Source organism: Pleurodeles waltl, chromosome 5 (genome assembly GCF_031143425.1).
Source record: "Pleurodeles waltl isolate 20211129_DDA chromosome 5, aPleWal1.hap1.20221129, whole genome shotgun sequence".
Taxonomy (NCBI): Eukaryota; Metazoa; Chordata; class Amphibia; order Caudata; family Salamandridae; genus Pleurodeles; species Pleurodeles waltl.
In genome coordinates, this window is record NC_090444.1 from 428,053,590 (window position 1) to 428,077,164 (window position 23,575).

The following is a 23,575-nucleotide window of genomic DNA, read 5'->3' on the forward strand; positions in this document are numbered from 1 at the left end:
CAGGGTACCTTTTAGGGTCGGGTATCTTCGTCCGGATCCTTTTACAGGCTGGGGGCCCTCTGAATTTAGTCTGCAAACATTGTTGTGGTGGACAGGAGGGGTCAACCCAGGGTGGACACTAGGTCAGAAATGCCTGGGGACCAGCTCTAGTCCGTTGGGCCACTTGGACACTGTCCATGGATGTTAGGTGCAGAGTGGGCAGGACACGTGGATCTGAGGTGGTTCTGGCCTCCTTTTGTTGGAGTTTCTTTCTGGACAGGGCAGCTGTCCACGGGAGATCTTTTCCTCTGGTGTGCAGGCAGTCCTCTTCAGGCTTTTAAGAGGTCGCTGGTCCTGCAGGATGCGTCACCATTTTGTAGCAGGAGCTTCAGAAGCTTGAGACAGGCCGGTAGGGCTGGGGCCAAAGCAGTTGGTGTCTTCAGTCTTCTCTGCTGGGGGTCAGCTGAGCAGTCCTTCTTCTTTCTTCTGATTGTCTTCCTGGGGGAATCTGACGAGCTAGGTTTAGGGGAGCCCTTAAATCCTGAATTTAGGGACGTTGCAGTGGTCAGAGGGCAGTAACCAATTACTACAGTTCATGAGGGTGAATACACCCTTCTCGTGTCCACTCCCTTTGGGGAGGGGGACACAAACCTAACCCTATTGGTCTCTGTCCTCTAAACCAATATGGAGGATTCTGAAAGGAGGGGGTCACTTCAGCGCTAGACACCTTAGCGGTGGTCCCAGCTGAAGTGGTCACTCCTTGATTTTACTAATTTTCCCGCCCTCAGGGGCGTGGAATTTATTAAAATATCTACTTGTCCAGGGGACAGGTTGCTTCTCAAATCTACTTGTCCTGTAAAAAGATCTACTTGTCCCTTTGGTGCCATGTAGTGTGGCGACAAATTATGGCAGCAATCTCATTATGTAAGAGCTCTGATAATAGCCTCTCTGATTATGCCAGGGCTGCTACCATAGTAGGGCTTGAAGAGTTGCAGTTTCAATCCCTACTGTAGCAATTTCCTTATTTTGCCACCTTTCTGCAGATCTGCATACTGGTGCTGGAGGAAGCAGTAAGCAATAGTTCCAGGGCTGGAATGCCTTTGAGTCTGCAAACTTATTAACCTGCATGTTTTAAAGATTTTCACCAGCTTCTCTCTAATATTTTCCCATAATAAGAAAGGTTGGACATTTACTCCTGACAATGGCAGATTTAGAACTTCTTCCACGGTTGGGAAGAAAGTGGCTGGAGGGAAAATGAACTTGCAAATGTTCAATAGATTTTCACATGAGCAAATCTACACATCGTATTTACCCATGCTAAAATACAGTTCACAAATATTTTATAGGGGTACGAAATATACCATGGGTGCACTTTTGTGACTTTCTTTAAGAATTCGGGGCCACATGTAGGTAGGTTCAGATTTGCGACCCGCAAATTGCGAGTCAGAGCGACTCACAATTTGCGAGTCGCAAATCCGAATGTAGGATGGTGTCCCTGACACCATCTGTGATTCGCAAGGGCTTCGCAAATGCCCACCTCATGAATAATCATGAGGTGGGTCGCAATTTGCGACCCCCTTGCGAATGGCGGCCCTCACAGGGATGGTGGCCTGCTGGAGACAGCAGACCACTTTGTCTGTGACTGCTTTTCAATAAAGCATTTTTTTTTGTAATGCAGCCCGTTTTCCTTAAAGGAAAACGAGGTGCATTACAAAAACGAAAAATTAACCGTTTTCGTTTCATTTTTTCAGAGCAGGCAGTGGCCCTGTGGACCACTGCCTGCTCTGAAAAAATGTTTACAGTGACATTCACAATGGGGAAGGGGTCCCATAGGGACCCCTTCCCTTTTGCGAAAGTGTTAGCACCCATTTGAAATGGGTGCAAACTGCGATTGGTTTGCGCCCGCGTTCATGGTCACAAAACAATCCTACATTGCACTGTGAGTCGCAATTAGGAAGGGAACACCCCTTCCTAATTGCGAGTCGCAAACCCGTTTTGCGATTCGGTAACCAGGTTACCGAATCGCAAAACTGGGTTTGTGCATCGCAATGTGCTTTTTGCACGTCGCAAACAGCGAAAGACATTTTGTTTTTATTAAACTTCTATTTCTCTCTCTTTCGACTGGCTTTACTGTGAGTGATCGCATTCTGCTCTTCCACAAGAAGCATATTGGCACACAAAGTAGTTTTGTTCAGTGTCAGGAACTACAGTGGCAATCAGTGACGTAACGAAACTGGAGGGTGCCCCTTTGCAAAGAACATGGAGGAGCCCCCTCTCCAGACTCACTCAGGGCAGGTGCTGTGCTGGAGGGGCCCCCTGGAGGGCAGCTGCAGGGCCTTTGTTATGCCACTGGTGGCAACGTGTGCTTTTAGAATTCAAAAACCTTTTGGGGGGGTTTTGCCAGTGTTTGTTACAATGTTGAGGGCCTGGTAGCTCCCACAACAATAAAGTGTTACAAAAGCCATGTCAAAACAAGACACACATTGATGAAACTAAAAGACTTATAAAAATATGTCAGATCAGTTGGCTTTGTCACTGTTTGTTTATTTTCATACTTCCCATAATCGTGTAGAAAATGGTTACACTGATTTTCCATTATAAATATTTTTGGGAAATACTAGCATGCATCAACACATTTTACTAAATGACACTTCATTTGAATCTAATCAGAGAGCATTCTGGGAGCATTATACTTAGCCTCATAGCCTAAACTTTTCAAACATGTGTATACACTTTTTTTTTTTTTGTACTGGAACCAACGTCAGTAGTGAAGTGTGACCTTAAAACATTTATTTACAGCACTCACCCTAATAATGAAGGCTTTCAAATAATGAACCATAAATACAAGTTTGAACAGCATTATCTTTTGGAAACACATTACCTCAACTGCAGAGAGTTCCACTCCCTGTAAACAGGCAGCCAAAGAGTTTGTGCTGCAGAGGGTTGGGCCTACTTGTCCCAAGGAAAAAGTAAACATAAAAACTTGTTGCCCTTGACCCCAAACAAGATGTCCCGGGCGTCGGGCAATAGGAATTCCACATCCCTGTGCCCTACTTGCTGCCAAAAGTGGGGCTTTGTCCGGCGGCAGGCATCCCCACTAGCTTTAGTGCCCTGGGGCACTGTAACAAGGGGCCTAAGCCTGTGTAGCTCACTGACCGGTGTTACAGTTCCTGCAGGGGGGAGGTGTGAAGCACCTCCACTCAGTGCAGACTTTGTTTCTGGCCAAGGAGAACGCAAAGGCTCTCACCCCATGTGGTCAGAAACGTGCCTGGAAGTTGCACTAGAAGTTTGACTAAAATACAGGGGCATCGCTAAGATACCCTCTGTGTGCATTTTGCAGTATATCCAACACTGGCATCAGTGTGGGTTTATTGTGCTGAGAGGTTTGATACTAAACTGCCAGTCTTCAGTGAAGCCATCATGGGGCTGTGGAGTTTGTAATGACAAAACTCCCAGCCCATGTACTCAATATGGGCGCACTGCATTTACAATGTCGAAGAATGGACTTAGACACTGTAGAGGCATATTGCTCATGCAGCTATGCCCTCACCTGTGGTATCGTGCAGCCTGCCTCAGGCCTGCTATAGGGGTGACTTACCGATGTCACAGACAGTGGTTTCTGGGCATGGCAACCTGAGGGGGTGCCATGTGGACTTTGTCTTTTTTTCTCCTCTTCAACACACGCAATCTGTAATGGCAGTATGCATGTGATTGGCGATGGGTCCCGTAGGGTGGCACAATGCATGCTGCAGCCCTTGGAGACCCTCCCTGCCCACAGGGCTCTTGGTACCACCGGTACCTCTTTCAGGGGACTTGACTGTGTGCCATAGGTGTGCCAATTGTGGAAACAATAGTACAGTTTAGGGAAAGAACACAGGTGCAGGGGCCCATTTAGCAGGATCCCTGCACGCACTGTCAAGTTAGCATCAGATATCAGACAAAGAGTGTGTGGGGGGGGGGTACGTGTGATCGTGCCCAAATGGGCTCTTTCCTACATTTACAACTTTGTTTCCTTCCCTCAAGTGCTGAGACCAGTCCCAGTAAGAGAGTTTGAGGTGTAGGTGTTATTGTCCTACCACCGGCTCTATTAAGGTTCATTATTGTGTACTGAGTTAGGTATGGGCATTGCCAGACTGTATGTGTAAAATCTTCTTCTGGGTCATCACAACGAGGGCAGCTATACGATCTGGTGTGATAGATATGATTTAAGGTTACTGGGGCCAAATATACTCGGTGTGTGAAATGATATTGTATGAATTAAAAACAAGCATTAGAACTCACCATTTTATCCCCCTCCTGAGTTTTCTGCCATTTCTGTGCCATCATCCCACCTTCCAGTGTGTCTTCCCATTTCATCTGTGCCTTTGGTATCATGTGGGGGTAGTTCCTCTTGTAGTGCCCTATAAATATGTGATATCCATTGGCATCCCCTCCCCCCACATCATCTCTAGCAACCTCGTCAGGCTCAGCGAAACTGGTGGCTTCTCTGGGAAACCGGGCCATGGCTGATATTTTAATGTACTATTGATATTGTTCTGCGCTTAGCCCAAATGAGCAAATGGCGCTCTCCTGAATGATAAACTGTCCCCCCAGATACAGTTTCCCCAAAAAATTACAACTAGCATATTTCAATTATTTTTTGGATTCATCAACTTATTATTCATGAGGGAAATCAAAGTTACACTGTTTAGTTGTTAAGGACCCAGCCGGTAGTCTAATGCCCCTGACGGCAATAACAGACAGCAGTGCTAAATCCTGTGACAGATTAAAACATAGGGTGATCTCCAAGTCCTATTACATATTGACAAATATTGTGACTTGTGGGCAACTTAAGGTCCAGAATCGAAAGAGGCACTTATGCAGTCAAGGAAACCGACCATTCAAGACTCATCTCCAGTTAAGACAGCATAAAATCCCCATAAGGCCTATTGTAACACAACCTGATTGCATAAGGCTAAACACCCCAGCATTAGAGCCTGATGGGAATTTCTGTATGTGCACCAGAGAAGGCAGCCCCTTTCTCACATTAAAGAGCATGTAATGGAATTCTGAAATACTGAAAGAAAGTGGGTATCCAACTGTTCACAATACTAAGAATACTTTACCTTTAACACTTTGGATTGTCATGTTGGGTACATATGGTGATCTGGTGGTATTTAAAGACAGACTGAGTTTTATCCTGATGGGTCTCATGATCACACAAAAGGAAATGGAACATGAATGAGATAGTTTGAAGTATTAGAGCACCAAAACCTCTGATAACTTTTCACTGTGTGAGGTCTCAAAGTCTCAAGCTTGATGGCTCCAATCTTCCATGTTGCTCATATAGTTATGGCATGATGTTTCTATCACTCTACAAAACCTTTAAAATATTAGTCCTAGGGATGCAGCGGCTTCAAATGGTTAACATGAGTACATGCTCTAATGCAGTATTTCTAAACCCCTGGGAATCCACGAAGCCTGCTCAGGGTGCCTGTAACTGGTTAGAAAATTAAATAATATTAACAGATTAATGAAGTGTATAGAAATGTAACCAAAATGTAAAACTGAATATTTTGAAACATACTTTGAAGGGGAAGGAATTTGAAAATAGTTACTAGAATCTTACTAGCTTCAGATTGATTTGTGGGAGCAGTGCAGGTGCATCAAATAGAATATGGTATGAATGATGAGCGGCCTCAATGGAAGTTAGAACAGTCCATCCTTCCCAATAAAATTGACATTTTTAATATTTGTTTGTAAATTTGAAAAACAGCTTTAATCAATTGTGTATTTGGTTAATAAATGCTTTTTTCTGTATTTTGTGTGTATTGTTTTACAGTTAAAGTTATGGAAAATATTTAGCCTGCGGCCCCCGGCTTCCAGTAATGACTCAGTGGGGGTCTGTGGGAGTGAAAAGGTTAAGAACCACTGATCTAATGCTTTATTTCCTTTTCTTATTCTTTTGATTGCAGATACATCAGACTCTATGGAAGAAAATTCAGCAAAGAAGATCATGTACTTTTTGTCAAGTTATTGTATGAATTGGTGACCATTCCGAAACTTGAGATCAGTATGATGCAAGGGTTTTCTCGTATGTTAGTAAACCTTCTGAAGTAAGTATGTCGTCAGTTGGATGGTGTGCTCTCCATCTGTACATGTTGCTGATAAGTTAAATATGCTTTGTGGCAAAATAACTTCATGTTAGGTGAGAGGTTGTTTTAAGCGACATGTTAACAGCATCTTTCAGAGGCCAAATATTCAATGACTGGGAAAAGTATCTCTTGAACTCCAGGATAATGAAGACTGGCACATGGTTTCACTGCTTGTGCACGCAATTACTTAAGTTGTGGGAGCAAGTGTGTAGACCCATGAATGATTTCCCGGGAGTTGTTGGTGTGTGAATGGGGATATACCAGAAGGTAGAGGTTTACAAGTCATTGTCATTTTCATCTAAGTGTCCAACATGTCTCTTACGTTCAAAGCTGGGAATATGTAATTGATTCCCCCAGCATTTTGTGTCAGGTTTAGTGTGTTGTTCATTGTTCAATACAGTTCAGAGGGGCTGCCTTTTCTTCTGCCTTTCACTAATGACTAGGAGTAAGAAGATTTGCTGTGTCTTAGGATTCAAGATTCTGGAACCACCTCCATCATAGAATTATTCTACCCTCCACTTTTACAATAGTTTTGTAACCTCTTATCCCACTTACTGTCCATTGGCTGTCTAGTGATACTGTGCCTTATTTGATTGACCAATAACTAGTAATATTTAGTTGTCATTTAGATCACACTACAAACTGAATCCTCCATTGCCACCTTTATAGGTAATTTTGCTAGTAACATTTTAAAAAGACTTCTGCCCTTCTGCCACCCAAATCATGAGTCCGAACCATATAGCATAAGACCACCAAGCTACAACCATCTTGCGCAGCCTGCCATCACACTCAACCATGCAGTGGGCGTGACTGAATGATGTAACCTCTTGTTAATCATTGTTGTAAAATTTCATAATTTACTACTTTGACATGGTTACTTACTGTATATTTTATTGAGCTGCACAGCAGTGAGTTCACATATGCTGCTTTCTTAAAAAAATGAACACAGCTAGGTTTCATATTGACACAGTGTGGTAGTATAATCACAAAGTAAGTCACAAGGCCTATGAATTACTAGCACTCTCTGAGAGAAAGACCTAGTTGTCTTCTGCCTATTTTGGTTTTGTTTGTCCGGTGTCTGAGATAATGTTATAAGAGGTTGTCATGGGGGATACAATTTTCAATCTGTTAGATTTTAATTAACAGCCTGTTGCATTCTGGGAAATGTACTATTTTTCAGGCCACCTGAACATATTGGACTAACTCACAAGACAACAGTGAGTTGACAATTCAAGAACTCGAAAATGGTGCCCTTCATGACACAGAGGCATCTGGTAACCATATCCTAAGTGCTACTACTAGAACTGGTTCTCTTCTCTGGTGAACTTCTGATCACTGAGGGTACATTTTTAACAAACCCCAACAGAAAGATAGTAGGTTTCAGTGCTATCATATAATCATCATGTTTGATAACATGTATGCTACTTCTTGCCAGTATTTATAGTTCAGAGAAGAAAACCATGGCAATTGCAGAAAGACAGCCTCCTAAGTGTTGCACCACGCACAGATTGATTCAGACTAAATACCCCATTTCAGTAGGCTCAGTGGGGTGTTCTACTGTATATTCTGTGAAGACATTTAAAATGTAAGATCCAAAGCTTACAATTGAGTGAAAGAAAGATGTATGCCATTTCTCCCTGGTGCAGTCTTAACAGCTGGGACCTCTAGTTGCATGGAGTTGATATAATTGTGTGATGAGGCAATTGGTGGTTTTGGAAGTGATTAGGCCTATAAGCATCCTGAGGTGTTGGGGTTCATATGGAAATGTGCCCGCTGCATTTAGCAGATAGTAAAGAAACTAACCCAGTGGTTCCCAACCTTTTGACTTCTGGGGACCCCCACTTAATTATTACTGGAACCCAGGGATCCCCTCTGAATCAGTATTGGAACCTGGGGAAACCCCCCCCCCCCTGAGGAATTACTCGAAGTTGGGGACCCCAGCCTAAGCATCGTTGATGATTTGTGCTGCAAAACAGTACACCAAAATACAGAAAAAAGCATTCATAAAAACAAATTCACAAATGATAACACAATTTATTTAATTCACAAACATATAAATAAAAAACATCAACATTTTAGTAGAAAGGTAGGAGCTTTCTTAAAATTCATTTCGGTAGCAGTAGCAGAATATTTTTAACAAGCATTTACAATGCAATAGGTCTAGCATATTTCAAACAAGTTAATTGTCATCTTTTGAGAATAGCACCCACGATTAAAAACAAAAGAAAATATGATTGAAAACTGGGGAAAGGTGACTTAACAAAATACAATAAAGTTTGTTTCAAAAAATAAAACTTAGCAATTTTGTTTGTCCTGCTGAGCACGTTTTGCCAGTCACAAGCCTTCTGTTTGCTGGACACTGGAAGTTAAAAAGAACAAAATAGTACTTTGATCATGTGAGGAGCAGCGGACGGGCACTAATTAAGTTGATTTTAATTAGTGCTTGATCCTTGCTCCACACAGAGGAGCGGAAATGAGGGCAGGTGTGCCTTGACGAATTTTGAGGCTCTAATGAAGAGTGCCACGCAAACCAACAAATGGTGAACGACAGGCGGGCTCCAAGCCCTTTACTGAACACAACAGTGTCTCGCATTCGAGACGCATGCGCTAGCGCATGCATTCGTAGGCTCAACCCTAAAAAGGTAGATGATTTTAGAAAAGATAATCATCCTCCTTAGTGAAATCTTGGCTGCCAATAAGAGAGGAAGCCGACCCACAATTTACGTGGACCGCTAGCTTGGGCAAGGCTATGCCATAATTCTCGTGAGAAACAGTGCATATGTCTTGACTAACCCATATTCCCCGATATTTCATGATGTCTGCGACCGTTTAAGTGGGTACTCAATGGAAAATCTTTCTGTATTGGAGGTGATGGGGAATATTCTTGATTTCCTGCAGTTGATGGTCAGGCCCATGAGGAAACCAAATTGTATATATATTCTCAAGTAATGCGGACATATTATTCTGCAGATCTCTGATAAAGACAACCCTTGTGTTAATAAAGAGTGATATATGCAGCTTGCGACCTTTGAAGCTAGGTGCACAGTGTGATTAATGTTGTCATAATTCACATACATGGTACTCCAGTGTTTTGGCAAACTGAATCGATGCGGTAGGTGCCACACATTATTCTGTTATCGGAGATTATACCATTAACAGGGATACATACCTGGGGACTATTTCACACTAACTCTGTGCTATGATTGCGTCTAATGGGACAACCACTGCTTCAATGTTTGGTGTAGCTGATTCAAGAGGGTGGATCTGTTCAGAATGAATCCTGATTGATCCAGTAGCATGAGGTTGGGAAGGATAGGAAGCCACTAGATGCAATTATTTTAGGAAGTACTTTAGTGTCTGTATTAATAAGAGACAGAGGTCTGTTCACCCTGCATAATCTCGTATCTTGTCCTGTTTGATTAGTGTAATGACAAGTTCCTATTTGGTTCCTCTTCAGATATGGTGAACAGGTGTGAGGCAAAATTATAAGTTATTTGTAAAATTCACCTGGTAGGCCATTGGTGCCAGGCACTCAACAGCTGATATAATTTTTATATGGAGTGAGGGGCTGTGCTGGAATTCCTTTTGCTCTGCCCACACCCATGCAAGAGTAGTATTTTCTAAATACTCTCTTACCTGGGCAGTATTCGCATGTGGTATGGATGAGAATAGATCAGAATAAAGTGTAACAAAGCCCAATAGAATGGCACAGCTGTGCCTCATCATTCATGATAGAGGAAATACCATTGGGGCCTCTCATAGCCTTTTCCGCTGGCCTCATGGTCCCTAAAGGTATGCTTTTCATGGGGAGCTGCATTTCAGTATTATCTGCTCCAGGTTTGTCCTCTATCTGTACTCTTGATGCTGTTTCCTGCTTGTTGAGTGTTTTCAACAGACCATTCACAGCCAGCAAGCAGTTCACCCTTCATGCCACACTCCCCAGGCTCTATAGTCCCCTAGCAGGCTTGCAGCGCACCTATCTATCAGCAGCTGGGGCAAGGGCCAGTCCACAGATGTTTCAGGGAGATCAACCAGGGTCCCCTAGCTGGTCTATTTTTTACATTTTTTATTGAGGTCTTCATAAAAAGAGTATAAAATAATAAACACCACCACCAAAATACGTGTTCAGAGCAAATTTCATGTAATTTCATATCTGTCAAACTCCATTATCCAACAGGTCTGGCTCAAATTACACAATTCATTATAAATAGAACATCAAAAGAATGATCTACACTTTTTTTTACACCTGACCCAGAGATTTCAGTCATACATTGATCCCAAATCTTGTAATAAAGTAAGTAAGGACTGAGCTGTGTAATTGTATGTTAAAAGCCTGAGGACATAGAAAGGCAACATTTGCAAAATTGGGCCAACTACAAGTGCAATGTACTCAGAGTAGCTGAGTCAAAATTGCGTTTTATAATTATTCACACATCATTCATTACAGTCTAATTTAAATCTGTTTCCAGGTGCTGTGATAAAAAATGTAATAAAAGTGATGTATCATGAGAGCACCTGAGGGGAAACCTGAATCTGTACTTCTTACAATGACCTGAAAGAAACATTTCTATTCACGAGCCCTTAATGTTATTAAAAGTTGTATTATATTATAACAGTGACTCAGGCAAGTAAAGTGACTTTTAAGAAGTATAGGACAAATGTTGTTTACCTTAAATATTTCCAAAGAACATTGTGTGAGGATAGTACTGAGAGTGGAAGATAGTCCCAACTCTACCAAGCTTTCGAAGTGGGTCATCTTTTCTGTTTCAGTTTCTTCCCTTGTTTGTTCGAGTGTGCTGCTTTCTATAAGAGCAAAGCATCTACGACAAAAATCACCAAGAATAACAAGTTACAGATTATAAACAAATAACATAACACAATGTATGTTCTGTTATGAGAAGTGTACTCACCGGTCCATAAACTGAAGAACAAAATCTTCAAACTCAGCAGAAGAAGAGCAAAGCTCTCTCTCAATCTGTAAGTTCACAATGCAAAAAATAATGTCTTGAACAGGGATGAAAACCACAAGTGTTTCGACTATACAGCAGTATGAGTGATGTAGGTCAACATTTTGATTTTCCCTCAATGCTTCAAAGGTAGGTGGTGCTAGTATACAAACCATACTGAACAAGCAGGCCAGCATATTAACATGGTTTGCTACCTTTGAACCTAAACCTCCGATAGTAGAAATCATACAACACATTTAGATATATCTAGCTCAAAAGAAATATCCTTGAAGGAAAGAAAGGGCGTGGTCTTGATACAGGCTAGTTATACAATACAGACTAGCTGCTACTGGGTGATCTATTGAACAAATATTAATTTGTGCGACTCCCTTCACTGCATCTGGTTAAGTATGAAGGTCAAGATATTGGAGACTGAATGCACTCTAAAAAGATGTGAAAATTGTTAATCTAATTATCAAGCATGATACAACATGCTTTTGGTGGTTGAGCACTTGACAAAGTCAATTTAATGTCTCTCAAATTAGAGGCAACACAAAACAGCCTTGCCTCTACTATTAAATGGACTAGGAGATAGAACGAAATAAAGAAGATGATTATTAACAAATAACCACTTTTGTAATTAATTATATTCCATACTGTTCATCAGGTTAACTGTATTGAAACAAGAGGGTTTTTACATCTGCTTGTTTGCAATTATGAAATAACTTACAAGTCAAAAACAGAACAGGAAAATCGTGTGTGCCAAAGTTGCCTACAGAAACATTAGAACTTGCACATTGAGGGGAAGACATACAAAGAAAGAACCGGGATGCAAAAAACGAATAATAATTATTTTACAAGATTCTCACAGTATACAGAAGCCTCCGGTCCAGCCTTTTCTATATTACTCCCAATGAATACTTTAATTTGAATCAGATAAACATGGGCAACAGCAATATATACTTGTCATATTAAGCTCAGTGGTGCAATGCAATTCTAGTTGTTTTTTTTCCAAACAGACTGCAGCTAAGTTTGTGATAGACACAACTCAGTCGATCAAAGCAGATGTGGTGTACTGCCCTCCTGGAGAACTAGGTTTGTTTGAAGTAGACTTTCTGGACTGCCTTTCAAAAACAGAAAATGATGAAATCATGATGGTCACAGATTTTAATGTCTGATTTCAGGTATAACTGAATCACATGACACAAGCATCATGGAAGTTTTACCAGAAGTGAACCTTAGCCAGGTATCACGCTTAACGATTCACAAGAAAGACTTCACCCTAATGCGTATTTTAGTATATAATGCCCAATATAAGTAAACCATTGCTAAGTCACATAACCTGTTTGATGTAGCTGCTTTTAAGTCTGAATTGGTTGCAAAGAAATTGCCCAACATATACAATTCATCTACTGTTCAGAACTAAAGGGGGAATCAAAATGTGAACACATGAACATTTATCAAATCCCATTAATAAAACAATTGTGGGTGCACCTAATCTGGGTGAGCCAAATGAGACTGCTGAATATTACCATAGAGAATGAATACTTGCAGATGAGGTACCTATCAAGGTCAAAACTATGCAAGGCTGCAATTGTACAGGATAAATATGTTTCATAATCCAAATATGTTTTTAAAAATTGTGTCAGCAACTTTTTCAGGTATTATTATAACACAGCAACCCAATCCTCCCACCACTAACACAAAACAACCAATAGAATTGTGGCGTTCCCTACTAGTTCTGGACTATAGAAGAAATAGGGAAAAACAGAAGAAGATTCAACTATGATGAAAATTACAAAGAAATGGCTATAGTATTTCCCATACGTCTGATGGCACAACACACTAAGATCACTTCACTCTTTGAGGTAAGGGACAGAAAAGATGCGGTTGAGTTCATCGTTTAATACTTGCCAGTGTCAGGAAGATCTACTACTAATTATCATCCATATTCATAAATGCCTCACTTCAACTAGGTTCTATTCTTGACTCAATAATACAAGCATGGGTTATGGCTCAGCTTAAAACTGGCCTCTTTAGGCACTGCTAATTGGAATCTTATATACCTATCTGCCAGTAAGGATTCAAGGAAAAGTGGTGAAAATCAAACTGCAGGTTTTTCTTGAGACAACAACCATGCAAGGAGCTGTAACTCTATTGCACCCAAAAAGAATAAGATAGTCATCCAATCTTTCATCGTAGACATTCTGCATGCGCAACTCTAAATTATGTTTTAGTTGCTTTGAATACTGACCACCCCTATTATTATGGATGAAAATAGTTGCATTATGTGCAACAGACCAGGAGGTGGTTAGACTCTTTTGTTAAAAACAGATGGACAACAGTTTGCCTGAGTGACGTTTGTCAAATCTCACCACGAGGAAGCTGTGGCACACTCCTCACATGTTTGCAGTTGAACCTTTCTTGTCGGCCTTCACCCTAATTGCTGATGTGATTGATTGTTTTATTCCAACACTATGCTGGCAACATGCATGCAGTATTTAGACTGTCTAACTCTCTTGGTCTGGGCCGGCAAGACAATCAATCCAACATCTCAGAGCAGAGCTCAGATGAATAATGGGTTTAGTCTTAATACGATCGATATAAGAGCTCCTTCTTTCAGTACTGGATAATCACATGAATAAACAGCGAACACAGTTAATCTCTGCCAACAGGACCCCCACAGGGGGTTCCCATGCTTCACCATCAGACAATGTGGAGATTTCGGGCTATATTCTGATTCCACCCTGTCAACACAAAGGCAAGTGAACACTTTTTGTTGCTTTAAATTAATATGTTAAACTTGGCCACACAATTAAACCTTTTTTGTCCAAATTCCATGAGACCCACATGCAAAAAGGTGAGATTGTTCAGAACTCTGCAGCCATAGCAGCTACCAAATCCTTAAAAGACAGCAGTGTTTACTGGTAAATGCAAGAATTAAACTTAATATGTTCATTCCACTTTACAACGTGTAGTGCAGCCTAGTGCCACAGCATTTGAAAACCAGCTCTGCCACAGCATTTAAAAACCAGCTAGAGAGTTTACTCTGTAGTCTACCCAGAGTTTTACTGTTCACTGGCAAACTACTGTACAAACGTGTGTAGGCTGAAAATCAAATGTGTCTCAGGTATGAAAACATTGAAGCGCCAGGTCGTTATATATTCAAGACTAATAATGATATTGTAATATACATGTATTTTATTGACTAACTTTTACATTTATTTCACAGCACGGAATGTGTACGCTCCAAAATATTTCACTGGGAACCTGATTTTTACCATCAATGTATACATCCAAAAGAACGCATGTTTTCCCCTGTCTGTTCCGTCTCTACTATCTCCTCGAAGGTATAAAAATTGGCAGAGTTGGCCCAAAATACCTCTTCGGTGATGCAATACTGGCAGTAGTGCATCATACATTTCAGCTTTCTCGTTAGACAATGGTACTGAAGTAGCCAAGCCAGTTGTCTTAGGTGACGGTCTGCTCATTCATGTTATGGTGATCCTTCTTTTCGCCATAAAAAATGAGAACGCTATCAGTTTTCTAGTTGCTTTAGGCACCTCAGCTTCTTACTCTAATAGCACAGTAATGGGAGTAAGTGGGATCTCAGTCTAATATCTGACCTAAAGTACAAGTTACTTACCTTAGGTAACGGAATATCTGGTAGAGACATATTCTAGTTGTAGATTCCTTACCTTAGAATTTCTCCCAGGCGTCAGTCTGGATCCGGAGATTTGTTTATTTGAGCGATACCCTTGCACATTGGCAGGTGGTATCAGTCGACTCCGCGGGCGTCATGGGTGCTGTGATGACGTCAGGAGTAGTATATAGATGCCGCCCTCACGCAGTGACATCAGTTTCTTTTAACGACTTTCCACGCCAAAGCGCAGAGCCGCTAAGAACACTGAGATTAGTGCGCCAGAGCTAAGGACCTGAAAGGGGGAATCCCTGTCCCTAGAAAACTGTTCGCAAGCGGGGAGGATGGGTGGGTGGTCAGGAATCTGCAACTAGAATATGTCTCTACCAGATATTTCGTTACCGAAGGTAAGTAACTTGTGCATCTGATAGAGACTTCTAGTTGTAGATTCCTTACCTTAGAATAGATACCCAAGCAATGCCATCCTCTGTGGTGGGCTGCGAACCAAGATCATACTAGAAAGTCCTGCAGGACCAAACAACCAAAATAGCCGTCCCGACGGACCTGACTGTCTAGGCAGTAGTGCTTAGCAAACGTGTGCAGGGACGCCCACATAGCTACCTAGCAGATATCCAGGACAGGAACTCCGCGTGCTAACGCAGTGAAAGCAGCAGTTGCTCTGGTGGAATGAGCATGCAAGCCTTCAGAAGGGTGCTTTTTGGCCAAAGCGTAGCACATTTTGATGCAAAGAAGCACCCGTCGTGAGATGGTACGCTTTTGCACCGCCTTCCCTTTTTTCGCACCCACATACCCAACGAAGAGTTGATCCTCCACCTGGAAATCTTTAGTACGATTCAGGTAGAACGCCAACGCTTTTTTAGGTCCAGACAGTGGAGTCTCTCCTCCTCATGGGAAGGATGTAGGGATGTGTAGAAAGTAGGCAGAGTGATGGACTGACCTACATGAAAGGGTGTAACCACCTTGGGAAGGAAGGAAGCCCTAGTGCGCAACACAACTTTGTCAGGGTGCACAGACAAGTTTGGATGTTTTGAGGAAAGGGCCTGAAGCTCACTCACCCTGCGAGCAGAGGTGATAGCGACCAGAAAGACAGTTTTGAAGGTGAGGAGCCGCAAGGGACAATAATGCATTGGCTCAAAGGGGTACACATCAAATAAGTAAGTACAAGATTAAGTCCCACTGAGGCATGATAAATGGAGTTGGAGGAAATAAATGGGCGATCCCTTTTAGGAGTCTACTCACAATAGGAGATTTAAAGAGTGAGGGCTGATCAGGAAGCCTAAGAAAGGCTGAAATGGCAGATAAATACCCTTTAAGGGTGCCCAAAGCAGAGCCCTGCTGGGCCAAAGAAAGAATGAACAGAAGAACCTCGGATAGAGGGGCAGAAAGGGAATTAACAGATTTGTTGGTACACCATTCCACAAATTTATTCCAACAACAAGCGTATACAGTTTTGGTTGATGGACGCCTGGCTGCCAAGATAAAATTGCAGACCTCGGGTGGAAGGGCAAAAGCTGTCAATTGGCGCCACTCAATCTCCATGCATGAAGGTATAGGTTGGTCTGGTTCTGGTGAAGAACCGTCCCCTGTTGCTGCGACAGAAGGTCCTCCTGAAGAGGCAGTCTGAGTGGAGGATCGATGGACATGCTCAATAGCTCTGGATACCACACTCTCCGTGCTCAGTCAGGAGCCACCAAGATGACTTGGGCCCGGTCGGACCTGATCTTCTTGAGAGCTCTGGGCAGAAGAGGTATAGGCGAAAAGGCGGAAAGGAGGCCGGAGTTCCTCTCGAGACGGAAAGCGTCTCCGAGCGAGTGCCACCTTGGAAACCCCAATGCGCGAAACAGCTGACATTGCGCGTTCTCTGCAGAGGCGAACAGATCTAACCAAGGCTCTCCCCACTGCTGAACGAGACCTTGCGCCACCTCCGGAAGGAGACGCCATTCGTGATTGGCTGTGCATCGACGGCTGAGATCGCCCGCTCTGGCGTTGAGGGAGCCCGCCAGATGTTGAACCATCAGAGTAATGCCCTGATGTTCCAGCCATGTTCACAGCCGTATTGCCTCCTGACAAAGGGTCCAGGACCCCACTCCGCCCTGTTTGTTGTAGTACCACATGGCGGTAGTATTGTCCGTGAACACCTGCACCACTTTCTCTTTGAGAGAGGGAAGGAATGCTTTCAACGCAAGCCTGATTGCCCAGAGCTCCAGTGGATTGATATGGAGTCTAGACTCCGCCGGAGACCAGAGTCCTCTGATCTCTGCATCTCCCATGTGGCTACCCAAACCCAGAAGTGACGCTTCTGATGGATACAACTACCTGTGGATTCCTCACCTAATGAATACTCCCATGGCGCCAGCATTCGTCGGAAATCTTCTTACTAGTCTCTGCACGTCGACGAGGACGTCACTCTAGCCCACGCGACGCCGTCTGACGTCATACAGGCAATAAGAGGTCCTCGACGACGTGCGGACGTCAGTTCCCTTTTTTCCGTGCATTCGAAACGGTTATCTTCGAGGGAGCAACTGTTACTTTTGCGGTTACAGTGTATATCTTGCTGCGTAGTCTTTCGCTGTGGTAATAATGTCGCAGAGAAAGTCTGGATTTAAGCCTTGTCGTGAGTGTGGAGGCAAGATGTCGGTGACGGATCCTCATTCCAATTGCCTTTGGTGTTTGAGCTCCGACCACGACGTCTCGACTTGTGATTCATGTCAGCACATGAATCCAAAGGCCCTCAAGGAACGTGAGGCGAAGCTGTTTATGGCCAAGTCAAAGGAGAAACATCACAAGAAGTCTTCTTCCCCAAGACATCGGCGTCATCGAGACTCCCGGCGCCGTAGAGAATCTCGGCGTCATTCAAAGGAGACTCGTTCCAGGTCTTCGGATCGGCGCCGAAGGACATGGGAGATCAGTCCCACGGTTACGCCGCATCCTTCGACGCCGTTGCCCTCTCCGGCGTCTCCAACTTCACCTGGACAGGCGTCGGTGATTGAGGTATTGGAGCCTCAAGTGTTTTCTCCGGCGCAGACGCCGAGGCCGGCGTCGGGGTCGCCTCCGAGACAGGCACCCCAGTATCCGGCTTTTCCCACCCCTGGAGCCGATAGTTCCGCATTCTTGAATGCGATGTATGCCATCTTCCAACAGATGGCTCCAGGGGGTGCTCCGGCTGGGCCTTTGGCCTTTTCTTTGGGTGATCCTGCGCCTCTTCGGCCGGCACCCTTTATGCCCTTTCTCCCGTTTGGGAACGTGGGCTCGGCGCCAGTGCCGGCGCCGGTGGCCGCTCCGGTGGCTTCAGAAGGATTGGCCCCGGGGATTTCCATCCCGTCGACGTCGGGATTTCGGCCTGTGACTCCCGTGGGTCCATCTGCTTCAGCTGCTCTTCCGTCGGCGCCGAAGTTACCTGTGGCGCCGGACGCGGCGTTGGTGGCTTCTGAAGATCGGCGCCGATCTTCGACTTCGGCGGAGGCATTGTCGACTCCGCGTATTGAGCAACGACTTCATTCAAGGAGACGTGCTCTCCGTGTATTAGAAGAGCAGGAGTACCAACGAGCCCTAGAGGAAGGAGAGCTAGAGGACTCGGGTGATGGGCTGCGTGGACTGGAGTCGGCCAGTGGGCTGGACACTTCCCCTGAGTGGGACCTTTCGTCCCCGGGGGAATATACTGAGGAGGCTGCTTTCTTTCATGCAGTGGTACGGAAGGCAGCTAGTTTTTTGGACCTGCCTTTGCCGGTGGTGGAGGCAAAACAAAACCTTTTAACAGAGGTGTTACATCCGGCCTCAGCCGCGGCGGAGCCTCTGTTACCATTTAATGACGCTCTGCTGGATCCGGTGTTAGAGGTGTGGAAGAGGCCGGCATCTTCCCCAGCAGTTCACAGAGCCGTGGCCAGGAGGTATCGGACGGCTCCAACTGACCCTGGTTTCCTATCTAGGCACCCTACGCCGGAGAGCTTGGTGGTGCAGGCCTCCTGTTCGTCCAAGTCAGCGCCTGGTTCTTTTCCGACGGTGCCTGGGGACAGAGATTCAAAGAAGCTAGAGGCGCAGTCGAAGAAGATTTTTTCGTCCTGCAGTCTGGCGTTAAAAGCCACCAATGCAACCTGTATCCTGGGGAGGTATATTCATGCTCTGATGGATGACATTTCCTCTTCGTTTACAGAGCTTCCCCAGGGTCTTTTGGATCTTGTCTCAAATGCCCAGGCTGCTGCGACCCAAATTATCCAGACGGGACTAGATACCACCGACTCGGTAGCCAGGGCAATGGGCACAACTGTGGTGGCAAGGAGACAGGCCTGGCTCCGTAACTCGGGCTTTTCTGCAGATGTACAGTCCACATTGTTGGATCTCCCGTTTGATGGGGGCAAACTGTTTGGAGCTAAGGCTGATTCGGCCTTGGAACGTTTTAAGGAAAGCAGGGCCACGGCTAAGTCGTTAGGGCTCCAAGCTCCTTCTTCCACGGCCTCTTCCAGATTCTTCAGGAGGTTTCGTGGATTTGGGCGTGGCTCTTCCTCCTCTTCCTTTCGGGGGAGATATCAGCAACCTGCTTCTTCCCATCCCTATAGATCTTTCAGGGGGAGAGGTAGGGTCCGCACCAGAGGAGCCTCTCAGCAGCACTCTGCCTCTTCCTCATCCTCTGGCGGGGTGCAGCAGGGGAAGCAGCCTTAGGCTTCCACCATTTCCCACTCACTCCTCTCCTGTAGGGGGAAGATTACAGCATTTTCTCACCAAATGGAAGACTGTTACATCGGACACTTGGGTTCTCGGTGTTGTGGGAAAAGGCTACACCCTTCCCTTTCGGGAGTTCCCGCCCCGCCCTTCGTATTGTTCAGAAGAACACCTCCTGTTGCTAGAACAGGAGGTGCAAGTCCTCCTTTTAAAGGGCGCGGTGGAGTTGGTCCTGGAGCAGGAAAGGGGTCGAGGAGTTTACTCAAGGTATTTCCTGATTCTCAAGAAGGATGGTCGTTTGAGACCAATTCTGGACCTGAGGATCTTGAATTGGTTCCTCAAGCAGGAAAAGTTCAAGATGCTGACCCTAGCACAGGTGCTTTTGGCGTTGAACATGGAAGACTGGATGGTGTCTGTCGACTTGCAGGATGCTTACTTTCATATCCCGATACTCAAGTCACACAGGAAGTATCTCCGGTTTGTGGTGGGATCGCAACACTATCAGTTTGCGGTCCTTCCGTTTGGTCTTACTTCAGCACCTCGAGTCTTCACGAAGGTGATGTCGGTGGTTGCGGCAGAACTCAGAAGGAAGGGGATAGCAGTATACCCTTACTTGGACGACTGGTTGATCAAAGCCAAGTCCCCGGAGCTTGTGTCGCATCATCTGCAGTCAACAACCCAGTTGTTGTTCGACCTGGGTTTTTCGGTGAACGAGCCCAAATCTCACCTAGAGCCCTCTCAGCGCCTCCTGTTTATAGGGGCAGTACTGGATACAACATTGGGTCGGGCCTTTCCTCCGCCTCAGCGGATTCAAGATATTCAGGATTTGGTTCCGATGTTTCAAAATGGAGCGGTAGTTCCAGTCCTCAAGGTCCTTCGTCTGCTCGGTCTTTTTGCCTCCTGCATTCTGTTGGTCACGCATGCTCGCTGGCACATGAGGGCTCTTCAGTGGTGCCTCCGAAGGCAGTGGTCTCAACACAGAGTGGATCTAGAGGGTACTGTCAAGATCTCCAGAGATGCTGCTGTGGATTTGAAGTGGTGGATTGCAAGCAACAATCTTTCACAAGGAAAGCCGTTCCAGCAGTCGCCACCAGTGGCCAGAGTCATAATGGATGCTTCCACTCTAGGGTGGGGAGCTCATCTGGGGGATCTGGAGATCAAAGGCCTTTGGTCTCCAGAGGAACAGATGTTTCACATCAATCTGTTAGAGTTACGGGCTGTACGTCTGGCTCTCAAGGCCTTCCTCCCTTCCCTTCGTGGTCAGTCGGTACAGGTCCTAACGGACAATACTACCACGATGTGGTACATAAACAAGCAGGGAGGAGTGGGGTCGTACCTTCTCTGCAGAGAAGCTCTTCGACTATGGTCCTGGGCAAAGGACCATCGGATTTGCTTGATAGCAAACCATCTGGCCGGAGTTTTGAACGTGCGTGCGGACAGTCTCAGTCGCCACTTCTCGGCAGACCACAAGTGGCGTCTCCATCCAGATCAAGTCCGTTTAATCTTCCAGAGGTGGGGGTTTCCTCAGGTAGATCTGTTCGCCACTCGAGAGAACGCGCATTGTCCGTTGTTCTGCAGCCTTCAGTATCCGATGCAGGGAGCGTTGGGGGACGCGTTTCAAATAACCTGGTGTGGCCAGTTGCTTTACGCGTTTCCTCCCATACCCTTGATTCCTCGAGTATTGAGGAAGATTCGCCAGGACCGGGCTCTAGTTATCCTAATAGCTCCGGATTGGCCAAGGAGGGTATGGTATTCCGACCTTCTCCAACTCTCAATGTGCCCGCCGCTCCGTCTCCCTTTCAGGGCAGACCTCCTCTCGCAGTCGCAGGGGCAGGTTCTACACCCCAACCTCCAGAGTCTGCACCTACATGCCTGGAGATTGAACGGGGCAACCTGAGTTCCTTCTCTCTCCCGCCTGAGGTAGTGGATGTTATATTAGCGGCCAGGCGACACTCCACTAAATCTATCTACGCTAATAGATGGTCTAAATTTGTTGCGTGGTGTGGAGAGAGGCAGATTAATCCTTTGCATGCTCATCTATCGGACGTTTTGTCTTTTGCTCTGTCTCTAGCGCAGAAAGGTTGTGCAGTGGCTACCATTAAGGGTTATTTATCGGCCTTGTCAGCCTTCATATGTCTTCCAGACCAACCATCTTTATTTAAATCCCCTATTGTTATCAGATTCTTGAAAGGTCTTCTAAATCAATATCCTCCAAAGCCATTCGTTATGCCGCAATGGGATTTGTCCTTGGTCCTGACTTTCCTTATGGGGTCCCCTTTTGAACCTATGCATTCTTGCCCCTTGAGGTATTTGGTTTTAAAAACAGTCTTCCTGATAGTTATAACATCAGCAAGGAGAGTGAGTGAGTTGCAGGCCTTATCAGTAAAGCCCCCTTATACAACTTTTTATGGGGATAAGGTGGTGTTGAGGACCAAGGCTGCTTTCCTCCCGAAGGTTGTTTCACCCTTCCATTTGGCTCAGGCAATTACTTTGTCCACGTTCTATCCTCCGCCTCATCCTTCCAAAGAGGAAGAAAGACTGCACCGTCTGGACCCAAAGAGAGCGTTGAGCTTCTTTACTGATAGAACAAAGGATTTCAGGCTGGAGGATCAGCTGTTTATTGGATACGTGGGTAAGAGGAGAGGAAAGGCAGTCCACAAGAGAACACTATCCAGGTGGGTTGTTCTTTGCATTAAAATATGTTACTCTTTGGCAAAGAAGGATCCTCCTGAGGGTATTAGAGCTCATTCCACCAGAGCTAAGTCGGCCACTTCGGCCTTGGCCAGAGGTGTTCCTGTGGTCGACATCTGCAAGGCCGCAACTTGGTCGTCCCTTCATACTTTTGCAAAACATTACTGTTTGGATTCTGAGGTTAGAAGGGACGGCCATTTTGCACGGTCAGTGCTGCAGGATTTCTTGGTTTGACCATTTAGGCACCCACCGCCGGGCATGGTACTGCTTTGGGACTCTATTCATTAGGTGAGGAATCCACAGGTAGTTGTATCCATCAGAAGAACGAGTTACTTACCTTCGGTAACGACTTTTCTGGTGGATACATTAGCTACCTGTGGATTCCTCACGGTCCCACCCGCCTCCCCGTTGCCTTTCTGGTCTTACCAAGTAATCCTTGAGTGCGCTCCTCTTGGTCTTTGAGGGTGCAATAGATGTGTATATAATATATTTATATATATGTATATATGTATATATCTTTGTGTATATACTTGGTGTGTGTATATATTTTGAAAGAGAGAGTTTTATATATATATATATATATATAAAAAGATTTCAGTTATTCATGCAATGTTGTGTATTTTTACAATATAATGGGATGTTGCCTTGCTCTTTCATTGCATTGCCTGGTTGTTCTCATGCACGTAAAAAATGATTGGTACTGACGTCCGCACGTCGTCGAGGACCTCTTATTGCCTGTATGACGTCAGACGGCGTCGCGTGGGCTAGAGTGACGTCCTCGTCGACGTGCAGAGACTAGTAAGAAGATTTCCGTCGAATGCTGGCGCCATGGGAGTATTCATTAGGTGAGGAATCCACAGGTAGCTAATGTATCCACCAGAAAAGTCGTTACCGAAGGTAAGTAACTCGTTCATCTGTCACTATAGATAGATCTGGTTGGGGAAGGGAGAGGGATCTGCCGTGGACCCAATGCGGATTCGAAAGCCACCACTGCAGGTCTTTCACAGTCCCCTCCGAGATCTGGACCAGGTCGGAGAGATTTCCCTGATGCAGCGCCCACTAGAACTTAAGGTCCCACTGCAGAGCCTGCATAGGCCATCTGGCATGTGTCACTAGCAGGATGCAGGAAGCCATGAGGCCGAGCAGCCTCAGAGTCAGTCTGACCGAAACCCCAGACTGAGGCCGAAAGATCGGAATCATATCCTGAATATCTTGAACTCCCTTTTACGGAGGATAAGCCCGAAACTGCCGAGAACCGCTCCAAGGAAAGGGAGCGACGGAGAGTGGGTCAGGTTTGACTTCAACACTTTTTTTAGTCAACCCCAGCGTGTGCAGGAGGTTCGCCGTAGTCTGAATGTGGGAGACTATTCAGAGTCATGTGTGTCTGGCACAGATCTATGATATAAACTCTTAAAATGTAAATGAAAACAGTTTCACATAAGCGAGCCAACGGCCACCAAGAGCGTGAAGGAGACACACAAAAGGAAACAGAAGTTCACGCCCAGTCA

General features: G+C 45.0%; 1 protein-coding gene across 1 annotated transcript in view; it reads left to right on the forward strand.

The window, feature by feature from the left end:
* Window positions 1-23,575, forward strand: part of PSME4 (proteasome activator subunit 4) — a 1,396,200-nt gene that overhangs the window by 24,168 nt on the left and 1,348,457 nt on the right. Inside the window, exon 2 of the mRNA XM_069234194.1 lies at window positions 5,934-6,074. Coding sequence (XP_069090295.1) covers window positions 5,934-6,074 — 141 coding nt within the window. The remainder of the gene's footprint in view (window positions 1-5,933; window positions 6,075-23,575) is intronic.